We start from the raw sequence: 14,533 nt of genomic DNA, 5'->3' as shown, positions 1-14,533 counted from the left end.
ACAAACTTATAAACTTATCAAAAGTACTTGAATCATACCTAAATTTAAACTTAGATGCCACCTTTATAGTAAAGACAAACAGAATAGAATAAAACATTTTTGAAAATATTTCAAACTTATACATAAACAAAACTAACCGAATACAAAGGACTGAACTTTAATATTTCACAAAAATTGAAATAGTATTTTTTGTTATTTTTTTATGTTTATGAACTAAGCACATAATAATAAGGTAGTGTGTCTGTGTGTTTATATTTGGAAATTATCCTGTCAATGAGGCAAAAATTTCACCTGTTCAAATGTATATAGATTGTTTTTTTATCACATATTATAATATGGTTATAATATTATATTCTATGGCATAACAGCATATTGTATTGCACTTTAATAGGTTATAATTTCAAAAATATATGACTCATGCTTGATTTACTTATAACAGATTCTAATCATTTTGTTAAATTAGTTCCAGTAGTAATATAAATATATTTAACTCAACAATGAGCTCAGTTTTAACATTTCTATATTATTTTATGCTCAAATATATTTTCGATTATTATAACTTTTGGCTCTCCAATGTGAAACCAAGACCAGTCCTGGGTTAGTTGGTACAATTATCGGTAAGGATGAGGCCATTTTATAAATATCTTTACACAATGATAAAACTGACAAAACTATTATAAGTAGGTATTTTAGTAGTAATTAATAGGACAATTTTTTTTCTTTATTAGAAAGTTTTTTTATTTATTGGTCTTATCCAAATTTTCGCATTAATACGTAACTTTCAATACAAAGCCAATGAATATAATATTCATATTAAAATCAGATTATTTAAATATCTTTGGTACGTATATACTTATTTCTATATTTTTTATTAATTATTTGTTTCATTTGCTAGTGCTACACGAACTCATTACAAAAATCTTTTTTTATACATTGGAATTGGGGACAAATAATTAGTACTGAGATTAAGTTTATTTTCGGTTCGAGATGAATACATGCTATAACATTATTAGAAACATGATATTTCAAAATACGCCCTATCTATCAATGTACTGTCGGCTCGAATTTCGAAGTTAAAGAAAACTTCACATTTAGTTGGGATCTGTTCAAAAACATTTATTTGTTGAACATAGTGCTGTTTATTCCAGATGACACTAAGCTACGGGTCATTTTTATGAAGAACGAGCGTACAAGTAACTAGATGGCGTGCAAAATTGCCTCAAATGGTTTTAACATTGTCACTGTTCTACTGAACTATTCTTTATACAATGCTTTTAGTGACTTGTTATCCAAAAATAAGCTCCATTACTCTAGATTCTAAAGTATACTAGTGTATATTTATAAAGTATCAAAAGTGTTGCTAGCGCAAATACTTCTAATGGAATCTTATATTTCAACTAATTTTTGACACTAATATAGAGAGAGAAATGCTTTATTGTCAAAACATTTTTTACAATTTGTAGGCAAAAGCTTTTAAAAACTAAGAAACAAACATACAAATAATTAAATGAAGAAACAAAATAGTATCTAAATATAAAGTATACACAGGAAAATTACAATAAATAACAAAACTACTTTTGAACATGAACACTTTTATATGTAATATACATTACATGTATATATTGTCAAAATTAAACCAGTTGATAATTATACTGCAATCCTAAAATAAGTAATAATTTGTATAAAAAATCAATAAGAACATTAAAGCAGTGCGTAGCATGCTCCGAATTAAGTATTATTATCACGATAAGAGTATTTTATAGAGTAGAAAGTACTTTACAGTAATTACGCCTTTAAATTATTGCGAAATGTGGGAAAAGATGTTAATAGATTTGATTTCAATTTGCAAATAACTAATTCTGAACGTGGACTAGGTAGATAAAGGTCGTGCTCCACGTTCCTAAGTGGATAGCTGTGCAATGATGATGATTCAAATATGAATAAGGAACGGAGAGTCAATATTTTGAATCTTTTAAAGTAGTCCCGGCAATGAGCCCCGCTGTTTAGTCTCAGTAAATATCTAGCAGGTGTCACAGCACACACAGAAAGTATACATGTCAACGTCAGATATTCTGTAATTACAAACAATGTAGAGGTCATAAGTTTTGCGGTAGACGATAGAAAATTCGAACACTATCTCAGATATTAAATTAATTAACTGTGTGAACTTAGTACCTCCAAGAGATAAATTAGTTCTATTAAATCTGGCTACTATGGTTTAGTTCTGGAAAAAAACAGGCTCATTATTATTTGACCAATGTACAGTGATTGCGATAATTTCTGGAAAATTTAGTTCCTCAAGAAAAAAATATAATTCATCTGTTTTGTATCTTAGGGCCTCAATAATAATGAGAAATAGACCGAGCATACTATAGTTCAGTTTTTCAGAGGGTGCTTGCTCCTCTGATCGTGTTATTTTAACTAAAAATTTGTAAATTTATAAGGAAAGCCACTGAAATAATATTTGCTCTAACCTTCCCTAATTTTTTGAAGCTCTTAAGTTTCTCCGTTGAAAAGAGACACCTGAAGGCGGAAAGATCTTCGTGTGTCCTTCGAAGCACTCACTGGATGGTTGGTCGTGAGATAGGCGAAGAATAGCCTAAGAGCTTTCAAGATGTTGGTATCCCTCAGCCTTTGCCGCCTTTGTGATAGCCGTCCTATAGGTGGAGTCATCGGATCCATATGCTAGAAATCATCTCTCTTCGAATTTTTTTTTTTTTTCATAAATATATTTGATTTTTCTATCTCCCGGGACTTATAAGCAGCTATAGCTTCCCTGTCAGAACCTATTTTAACAGTTTTGATCTACTTAAATGAGTTTTCTTGTGTTAAGTTACATTCTTTCTTCACGTTATTTAATTTAATTTGTTCACTGGTTGACGAATTTCAAGGGTCAGGTGGCTGTGTCTATTTTGGTACCAAATACGAAAAATATAGTGGAGCATGTTCAACTTCTGAATATAAATATAAAATCCATAATTTTTTCAAATATCGACAAACATTTCAATTGTGTTTTTTATGTATAGTTAGTGTGTTTCTTCAAGATGTGCTGAATGTAGTTTGGTATGGTAAATGTAATGGTAAAGTTGGATATTAAAATTCATTTCCAGTGATTCAGTTTCTAAGTTTAATTTTTACGTGTTAAGTTTATCCATTATCTTTATAATAATGCTTATTCTTGAAAGAAAAAAATATTCTTTGTAATCGTCAAGTATAATCATTTTTAATAATATCAGGAATATAATTAATATAATATTCAGTGAGTCGAAATATATGGAAGTTTTCGGGTAACAAAAATCCCTTTTATCATTATACGAAGCTTAAACTCTGCCAAAGGAAATCTTAATTATGTGATCGTTATTCCCTTTATCAATATTAATGTGCTTCGCATCTACAACTGTACTAAGAATTAGAAAGAAAACAGAATAAGCTTAATACGACTAGTATAGTTGCACGCTTTCTACTGCTATGCACATATTGAAGTAGATATAATTTGAATGAAACGCGCCATCTATTTTTGAAAAGCTATAATAAGGATTTCACTGGATACTTTAGACACCATCTGAACATATTTTCTTAACAGTTCCCGTTCGTAGTCCAATATTTGACAACCTAAACACTCTAAACAATGGCCGCGTATTGTCAGAGCATACTATCGATTTGAGGCGAGTGTTAGTGTTTTTATGTGTTTTATAATGTAATTTTTCGTTTTTATAAACAAAATGTGGATTCCAACAAGCACTAAGAAATATGGAGTTGGTAAGTGATTCTGTTATCACTGTCAATGAGATTTTACCTTGAATTTAATCATTACTGGATTATTGGCAAGAAATCTAATGTTTTTGCTATCAATTATTATTATTTGTTTAGTACTAAATTACAACTTTGTTACTCATCAATATTACATTTTTTCGTCAAATTCTATTTTTATCTAGAAATTTTACTACATACTAAACCGAGCTTATTAATATAATTTCCAAAATTTTTAAAATTGTTATCATCATTTGATAATACAAATACAGAACATTTGCGTAATTTTCAGAGGCGAATAAACTGCAGGTAATGTTTCTTATTGTTAAACTAATGGAGCGGTACTCTGCATTTAATATTACTTTTGATAGACTCTGCAGACTTCAACTTCCTGTCCTGTCCTTCCATCTCAATATTTAAAACTGTAGTTTCCTCTTTGATGCATGTTTGGAATTTATAATTAGAAAACATGTGTGTTAAGTTGAAGAAATTATTTTACATTGGGTATATGATTCAATAATTTCTCTCGATTTTTAAAGTTTGTTTAGCTGTGTTAAGATGTTATTGTAAACAAACATTTTTAAATTGCTATATTTATTCTAGTTAGCCCAAATATCCATGATGTATGTAGTATGTACTACCAACTTCTAATAATTGGAAGAAAAATAGCCCATATGTTGATTACCAATAATCAAGTTGTCATTTTTATTATGTAGTTTTGTAGTGGATACTTTTGTTAGAAAAAATGAAATCATTAAAATGCTGTCTAAGAAAATACATTTCTGAATATCTGCATTATTACTTTACACTGTTAGCAATTTTTTATAACTAGAAGTTTGTGCTCAAATAAACTAACTAAATATATTTGTGTAGAGGGTATGGTATATGAAAAAATATACTGATAAAGATTTCTTCTTTGTCACAATTTCTATTCTATGATTTGACCCACAGGACACTTGTGTAACTTTTTATTTGTCACCATCCGAAAAAAATAATTTTGAAGTTACTCTCCTATAATCTTGATGTAGCAAGATCCAAATATTTATTAAAAAACTGTTTGCTAGTCTTATTATACCTACCTACTATTTATGAAAAATTCATCCAAAATTATAAAATCTACAAATACATCGACGACGATGTCGTTTCTAAAATAATTGAGAAAGAAACATTATTGGTAGCCGATTTACTAAGTAACCAAGATATAATGACAATTTTTATTGTTTTAATGCTTCCCACAATTTCTAATGTTCCTCTAGCAGTAGATATTTAAAATTATGTTGATTTGAAGTACCCACAAATATAAAGTTTAAATTTTTACTTGTTGTTGGTGGTCCCATGGTATTAAATACAGTATTTAATAATAAACTCTCAGATCACTTCAATCAGATGACTAGTACCCCTGCTTAGTCTTATTTTGGCTTTTGAAAAAGGCATGTTAAACCCCAACCTGGAAATTGATAACAGCTTCACTCATTTCATAGATTATTAGGTTACCACCACTTTCCAGCGTTTCATTTAGTAATGTAGTTCATGCTTTGAAGGTTAACAATGTTGTACCATATTCATCTGGTTTGTAACATATATTTCACTTTTTTAAACTAACTATTGGAGATCTTGATCACGGTATTAGCTCCAATAAACAGAAACTGATTAACTTGCTTGTGAAATATTTGAAATATTATTTTTGTCATGAAATAATTTTTGAAATCGAATTCGAACATGCTTTGAGAAACTTGGCTTCTGTGTTTTATGTTTCAGAAATCCCTCTTCTATAAACAATATTCAAAATAAAGTACATATAATATAATCTATGATTCCTTTCAGGGAAAAATACTAAAATAATACTATCAGAAACAAAGACTTTCAGTATGTCAACTGAATGTAAGAGACCAATTTGTAAAACTTACAATATTCATAGGGAGAAAGATTACAAGGAAGAATCCAAAGTTATGAAGAGTCCTGAACTACTTCCTTTGCTTGGCTAAATAGAAGATAATGTTTCAATGTTATGATTTTAACCAGATTTCGAAAACTTTTGTCACAAATATAGTTATATTTACATTCATAATAATAATCAAATAATTAAGACTAGTTTTTTCACTGTTGTCATTGAAAAATTAACCCAAATAAATATTTAATACGACTACGATTATTTACAGAAAACAATTATAAATATGGTGAATTTTGAAGTACTTAATTTAAAAAAAAAATTAGGTTTAGAATGTGTTAAAATTTAGTGTATGACTGTAAAAATAAATATGCCAATTTGCACTGCTCCTGAAAAAATTTAAAAGAAGAACGAACACTGATTTTCACTTGATGGTTTTGATATATTTTACAATCCATAGACATGATTTGTATTACTAAAACTACATACTTCTTTATATTTACAAATATCAGTTTTGTGTTTGTGTGGCTTTATGAGTATCAGTCCACCAGATAAAATTACTGTTTTCATAGGAAAGACTGAAACATACAACAACAAAAAAAAATATCGGTTGTAAATTAAAAATTACCACAGTACATTTCAATCTGTTGTAATTTATCACTAATAAGAACACCGGGAGAGTAGAGATATCTCAATAAGAGGCAACTTCAAAGAATGTTGGTCAACTCAACACTCGGCTATATATGGTTTTTTATTCAATTTTTATTTTATTGCAATTATTAGTTGCCGCACCCACACTTTGTCCTGCAAGGACGTAGATAAACATGTAAAGTTTTAGCCAATATACGTTATCATATTGACGGTACAAACATTTTAATTTTGTTGTGATAAGTATATTGTTTCGACATTTGTACATTGCAAAAACTTTCTATGACCGATATTATGATGGTATTTACATCGTTATCAGATCTTTAATTTTTCTGGAAATATTATAAACTCTCAATCATATCACCAAATTTTTTCGAAATTCTTAAAAAATATATATTTCTCGTGTTATCTATAACTAGTTACCTTAATTTCGAAGTTATAGCTGTATTTCCACCAAAGTTGAAATTATACATTAAAATGTCTATGACAGCAACATTAACAACTTAGACGTTTCGATAAACTGAATGGCTTTTTGGAAGATGGAGATGATTTCTAGCATATGGATCCGATGAGTCTACCTATAGGACGGCAATCACGAGATTCGGTTGCAGCAAAGGCTGAGGGATAGCAACATCTTGAAAGCTCTTAGGCTATTCCTCGCCTATCTCACGACCAACCATCCAGTGCGTGCTTCGAAGGGCACACGAAGATCTTTCCGCCTTCAGGTGTCTCTTTTCAACGGAGAAACTTTATCGCTTCAGAAAATTAGCGAAGGTTATAGCAAATATTATTTCAGTGGCTTTCCTTATAAATTTACAAATTTTTAGTTAAAATAACGCGATCAGAGGAGCAAGCACCCTCTGAAAAACTGAACTATAGTATGCTCGGTCTATTTCTTATTATTATTGAGGCCCTAAGATACCAAACAGATGAATTATATTTTTTTCTTGAGGAACTAAATTTTCCAGAAATTATCGCAATCACTGTACATTGGTCAAATAATAATGAGCCTGTTTTTTTCCAGAACTAAACCATAGTAGCCAGATTTAATAGAACTAATTTATCTCTTGGAGGTACTAAGTTCACACAGTTAATTAATTTAATATCTGAGAAAGTGTTCGAATTTTCTATCGTCTACCGCAAAATTTATGACCTCTACATTGTTTGTAATTACAGAATATCTGACGTTGACATGTATACTTTCTGTGTGTGCTGTGAGACCTGTTAGATATTTACTGAGACTAAACAGCGGGGCTCATTGCCGGGACTACTTTAAAAGATTCAAAATATTAACTCTTCCTTCCTTATTCATCTTTGAATCATCATCATTGCACAGCTATCCACTTAGGAACGCGGAGCACGACCTTTATCTACCTAGTCCACGTTCAGAATTAGTTAATGGCTCAATATTTTATAATCGAACAAAAATGCAATCACTTGCCATTCGAATTGAATCAATATCATCTTTTCCCGCATTGCACAATACTTGGCGAGACCATTGTTGTTGTTATAGCGTTCATTATGTGACGTTTGTGTCTCGTTAGATTGCATCCTTTATGGAAAGAACGTTAAAATCACAGTGAACTGTCTGATTATTACTTACGTACCATTGTTCATCTAATATTCATCGTTCAACATTTTAAATTGACAACTTTGTATGATATGATAATATTCAACTTTGATTTCCATCCTAAGAGCTATTATATTTACCGGTATTTTATGTCAATCTGTCATATTTTAATCTGAGTATGTTTCTTCCTTGTAAGGTGATCAAAATGTAGATCAAGACATCTTGTGTCCGTTACTGTTGGTATGCGTACGTTATCCCTTGCTACAGGTTCGCAGGTGTTGTGTTGAGTGGTAAATATTATTTGAGTTAATTTTGTCTTGTTTACTTTTGTTCACGATCGTTTGTACCACTCGTAAAGTATATCAAGATGATGTTACATGTCTTGGCAAGCTTCTATAGGATCTTCAATTAAAGTAAGTAGCGGTAGAGTAGGAAGGGTAGGGGCCTAAAAACTTTTGGACACCGGAGTTATTGGGGCAGGGGTTTGGCTGTTGGTCGTAGAATTTGATAAAAAAGTGTCTATTTGATAGGTAGGATTTAATTAGAAGGAAATTGTTACTGGGTTGTGCGCTTTTCACTTTATAAAGCAGCCCTTAGTGCCTTCGCTTCAAGCCTTCGAAATGGTAATTTTTCCTAAAATCAAACTCATGTTTTGGTAGCAATGTTGAGAAATCATGGTCTGCGTAAATCTTCTGCAAGAGTAACCTTGCAAAAACTTTGTTTACTGTCTGAAGTAGGCTGATGGGCCGGTGAGAAGTTACTATATTAGGCCGTTTACTTGGGAAATTTCGACAAATTTCCATATTATTGGACAATAGGACAATAGAAAAAGCTTGTTGTTTTTTCAATATTCGACCTAATATTAAATCATAGCCTGATGCCTTCCGTATGACTAACATTTGATAAACATGATTATTTTTCACACTCAGTCTAGGAATAGAAAATATCTTTATTTGTTGTCAAATAACATTATCCCTGAAAATAACATTGCGCTTATCGAAGAAATTCCCTATGCTGGTAATGTAAAGCAACTAAATGGTTGATGTGAATTTCAAAAATTAGTTTTGTATTATGTTATCTTCAGTTTTAGCTCAAGGAATTTCATTCAAATGGGTTGTTTACTAATTTTAAATGCATTAGAACTTATAACTACCAATGTTCTAAACGTTGGAAATAATGTTTTTTTTTAAATAGACATCCAAGGCTGCCTTTTATAACTGACTCCCGCTGATCTTCAACTTTGGTCTGCTGAGAAATTAACGCGTTTACACTATATTTGTACACTGAAATATCGATACTATAGCAGACTTGATGAAAATCGATACTACCGAAGTGTAGAAAATATAATTCATAAAACCTCTTCCTGTTATCGTGGACATCTCGTTTTAAGGCCTAACAGCAATATGTCATTAATCATATCTTTGTGAAGGCGCTTCACGTCTCTGGCACTCAGGATAAAAAGTGAATTTTTAATGTCATGCTACGTTGAAATAATTTATTGGGTTCTACTAAACGATCTTCAATGTCTTCGTTGTTTTCTACTGTGGTATCGTGAAAAGTATAAAAAGTACATTTTCCTTTTTTATTCAACTTTGCTTCAAAGTTCCTTATTAACTTTCAAATTTAACAGCGAATAAATATTTTTTTTATTGTTTTTATGGATTTGGTAAAAGTCATCATTGTCTGTTGTCGAAAGAAACTCTTCTTTGGATAATCAGTAGAATTATGTTTCTAAATATATCTCGAATCGTCTTGGCCATCTTGTCAAACAACGATAAACATCAGATTCTGAAGTCCACCTTTTCTCTGAGTCACCAAATTCACAACCAAAATCTGGTTGGTACAGTGCAACGTGTGATAAATAAATTGCAACAACGACTGCCTTATTTGATTGACATTTCCTTCCTTGAAGCATTTTTTTCTCAGGTCTGAAATCAACCTGTAGCCGTTGAGGGGCAGATCTGGGGATTATGGTAGTTGCAAAAGAAATTCGAGGTTTAATTTATTAAATTTGACCATCATTTTTTTGATATTATTTTGGCGGCATCATTTTTCTTCTGCATATAGGTCCATTTCATTTCCAATTAAAGGAATTAAGTACAGTAATACACTGTTATTATATCTTTTTCGTTTTCAAAACGTCCATGATCAATATGCCGTGTGTATCCTAAAGTACTAAGGTCATATCAACCAAGTGTAGCATTTTTGAACGCTTCAGACGGCTTCCGCTACTCAGGTGATTTTCATCTTGATTAAACTGTATAGTTGTAAATCCAAGTTTTATATAAAAAAAATTCTTAGAATTTGGCCTAAAAAGCTACAAAAATATTATGAATCATCAATTTATTATTGTTACGGTTTTATTTTGATCAAATTCGTTTCATTTCAGGATTTTTGTTATGTTTTCTAATGTAACTGTCTCTTTTGAATGTTCTGATTGTTGAATATCATTTGAGCTTATCCAGTTTAAACTCTACATAACTGTCAATAATGGTTGATTTTCTTGGAGAAGAATCAAGATAATACGAACTTGGAATTTGTGGAACCTTTTGTGATATACATACTGAACACAACATGTTTTAAATGAGTTTGGTGCTCTTTAAATCGTTAAACCGGACATTAAGAGATCTCTTAGTTTGTTCAACATACTTCTTGTCATAGTTTAAAAAAACAATGCTTAATAATATGGAATTATTTTTTCTATATTCCTATATTTGAAAAAAACTGATGCTGTTCACAAAAATTCTAAAAAAAAAAAACTATTGAAGAGATTGGGCTTAACCTTTCACAGTTCGCGGTAATCCCTACTCATTAGAGACACTAAGTACTGAATAAAACAAACAAAACTAGAACAATTATTTCTCGGGGTTGTTTCTTGGCACGCAGTCGGTAAAATTCCAAATTAGAAATGAAATTATATAGCACCTTATTGTAAAAAATCTTGTATGTATGTACTGTTGTTTATTACAGCGATATATAATTGGAAGGGAGGCACAAAATTCGGCCTTCCCTTGGAAATCGGCGACACCGTGCAAATTTTAGAAGAATGTCAGGGTTGGTATCGAGGTTTTTCTACAAAAAATCGATCGCACAAAGGCATATTTCCACAGTCTTACATACACCTCAAACCCTGCAAAGTTGATAATGAAGGTCTTTTCGAAAGTGTGGTTCCTTTGGAGGATCCTATTGTTCGTGAGGTAACTCTTGTGTTGAGAGAATGGGGACGAATTTGGAAAGGAATTTTTGTGGTAAGTATCAAGTATCTTTTTATTAACTGTCCTAAAAGTAATAGAGCGATCGATAGTTCTCAGTAACTAGATACAATGTATTGAACATGAATAATAATTATTAGTGTGGATTTTATAAACTAGACAAATGTACATTGCCAAGTTTGGAAAACATGAAAGGTTACGGTGTATGTTTGGTGAAGTTGATTTTGACTAATACATATGATACAGATGAGATTGATTTGTTCTAGAATTTGAACTAACTATATATTCTTCCAGCAATGTGATTCTTTTGTAAAATCTAAAGTTTTCCTCATAGTCCGTTAGCGAAAAGCTCTGATTCAGAATAATAATAATAGACAGATAAGTCGCGCCAAGAATAAATACTCTCAAATTGGAAACAAACTTTAAAAGCACTAGCTATAGGAAACCAAGTAACTCTAATGTGGCTACCACGCCACTATGGTATACTAGGCAAAAAGGGAGTGACAGCCTTACCAGGGGAAACGACACCATACTTAGAACCATAGCCCTACTCTGGCTTTATGAAATACCACATCAATAACGAACTGAACGGATCTCTAAAGAATCAGATGGAGTCTCATTGGAGAAACACTCCAGGTCTTAGGCAGTCCAAGTTTAATAACCATATCAGGTTAGAAGTGTGAAGAACTGGTCGTCACTGCCTCATCAAATACCACCTTAAGACGATATTTCCGAGCAAGCCACGGAAACAACAGGCCATCTACTTTGCGAATGTCCTGCCCATTCATTGAAAGGAATAAGGACCTTGAATGAATAGTACTAACACTTTGAGAAGTAGGAAATAAAAATCTCAGAAAAGTAGCCTCCTCTCAGAATGGCTGAAAAGCCAAAACAACTCCCCAAACAATATACAATGTTCCCTTCAATTTACCACCCTAATCAGCTTAATCAAAGTTTTGCTTTTTTAGGGTGAGGTAAAGTAACTTTTTCATTGAAAAGCCATTTTTACGTCAACCCCCTCTTCTTGTATGACTTTATTTTATTTGCTATGATAATTTCCATGATTCTCAACACACTTACGAATGCTTGCAACTCAAAAGTCAAATCTAATGGTTTGTAATTCAGTTGTGTAAATATAAATTAGATTCATACACAATAATATTCATAAGTTCTTGTGTGAATAACTTAGAAAAAATTACAAAAGGCGATGGGATATCAACATTTGTAGCTGGTCCGAATCTCCCAGAAAAAGTTTCGTTTGTGTATTTGTTCGAAACATCTGCTTTGTATCTGCATACATTTCTTCCTCAGAGATATCGGAAACACTATCGATACGATTTCGAAACCCCTAAAGTCGAAACTATTGTAGAACATGTATGTCTAGTTTTGCATAATAAACGGAAGCAAATAAAGCATTCTGAAAGAAAATTGGAGATTTCTATAGAGTCAATCACAAATTCATGATATGAACTAACCACATGCAAATTATTTTAGGTTAGCTTAGATTTTTCAGAGTAAACTTAATGTATTATGTTTGCGCCAATTTATAAAATGTAAACTGTTACATTAGTTCATTAATCATTTCTCCGACAGCAATTTTAAATAGAAATACTCCAAATAAAATATATAATATAAAAATAACAGACCAATAAACTTATCTGAATACTTGCCACAACTACACGATTGAAGCAGCTGTGGTCGAAAAATGAACCACTTATTTCACACAGCCGAACTAACATGATTGAATTTGCATGGTAGTCTAGCTAGTACGTCGGTAAAGGCCACTATTATTATAAGATTTATCAAGAATGACTCGTTATTCCATGTGGTCCCCTTTCCGTAGTTTTTCTTTGGTATAGAATGTGTCCCCGGATAAGTGGAACGACTCTTAAGAATACAAAATTCTTGATTCCAGTTTTTAGTCCAACCCTAACCTGAAACGAACCATTTAATGCCAAAAAAGTATGAAAGTTTCGACTCCCGCTTTAGAGCCATTATCAAGAGAAGGATAGGGATAAGGTGGTTATTCGTTCATTGGTAACAAGTGATCTGATTCAGTGGTCTCAATCTGCCTACTCCACACAACGAATCACCCTTTTTTCTTGGTTAACTCCAAGACCTCAATTTTCCAACTTCTTGAAATTTCACCGAGGAAATGAGAAGCTGAAACAAAAATTGATTAGAATATAAAATAAAAATAATACTCTTACATACTGTTGACACTAAGAAACTCACTGCTGGTCCCGAGCTAACTGGGGAGCTAGTCGCCTGGACCTTGTAATTATAGGGGACCTATTGGAGGGTTTTGAGTTTTTGGCGTGCGTGGGGAATATATTGTCAGGAGGGGTAATAAATGTGTGGAGATTGGCTTCTCGGGGAGTTGTTTTAGAAGATTTGTTATTGTTGGCCGGAGTGGTATTGACGCGAAGTGGATGAAGGTGTTTCCAAGCTGCCGGTGATCTCTGGCTATCGTCCCTTGTGTTCAGATAGTTTGGACGTTTCTCTATTTCGATAGCTTCTCGAATAATCCTGGAATTGAATGAGCGGAGTGGGGCGATGGAAATCGATGTGTGTCCGATATGGACACGATGTTGGGCAAGGGTGGAGGAAATATCGGAATCAGTGACAGACAACAATTGTTGAGATGGAAATATGATTTGTCTAGCCAATATAGGAACGGGCAATCTGAGTGAGGGATTTCACACACTCCATAGTATTCATTGGATATTTTATCTTCGACGGATCTGATTACATCGGAGAGTTTCTGATTGAGTTTGAATATTGTGCGAATACCATGGAGTTTGGAGACTCTGCAAATTCTGTCTATTACACCTTTGATGTATGGAAGTAACACCCTCAGTTAATCCTCCAAACCAGTGGATGAGGGTTGAGGAGTTTGAGATAAAAATTTGTGGATGCTCTTAGAAATTTGGGATTTGTTGTAACCATTTCGAATCAACAACTACAAATCTCTTCTTCTAATATGTGATAAATTTTGACTTTGTTCTGTTACTTAAATTCTCTGTAAATGTGTTTCACTTATGTCTATAAGTACGGTCCGATATTAAGAGACATTTTGGGATCTGCATCTATTGAATTGAAAGCAACCAAAGCACCTGAATCATATATTTTTTTTCTTCTAATGTAAACATTATATTTAGAAGACGTTCAATTTCAATAAAGTAGGGTTTGACACATTTTAACATATTAATAGTGTTATAGATCCTTTTTTATGGTAGTTTTTGTTACAAATATCAGTCTCAAATTTGTGAAATGAACATTCAAAAATTAAAATTGGCCGATAATTTTGAAGTTCTGTATAGGGCACAAAATTTTTTTACCTTCTACAAGACACGTTTCACCTATCCGGGGACACAGTGTATAATTGTCATACATTCAATTAACGATTTTCAGTTTCTGGGACAATAGCATCAAAATTTCTTCTGTTTTCCAATAAAATGATCG

The 14,533-nt window shown here is 32.0% G+C and overlaps 1 protein-coding gene across 1 annotated transcript in view; it reads left to right on the top strand.

Annotated features, from left to right (window-relative positions):
- Window positions 1-3,581: 3,581 nt before the first annotated feature.
- Window positions 3,582-14,533, top strand: part of LOC130901869 (dedicator of cytokinesis protein 3) — a 67,033-nt gene continuing 56,081 nt past the window's right edge. The window contains exons 1-2 of the mRNA XM_057813519.1: window positions 3,582-3,759; window positions 10,827-11,104. Coding sequence (XP_057669502.1) covers window positions 3,723-3,759; window positions 10,827-11,104 — 315 coding nt within the window. The 5' untranslated portion in view covers window positions 3,582-3,722. The remainder of the gene's footprint in view (window positions 3,760-10,826; window positions 11,105-14,533) is intronic.

Source organism: Diorhabda carinulata, chromosome 1 (assembly GCF_026250575.1).
Source record: "Diorhabda carinulata isolate Delta chromosome 1, icDioCari1.1, whole genome shotgun sequence".
NCBI lineage: Eukaryota > Metazoa > Arthropoda > Insecta > Coleoptera > Chrysomelidae > Diorhabda > Diorhabda carinulata.
This window is presented reverse-complemented; position numbering and strand designations above follow the sequence as displayed.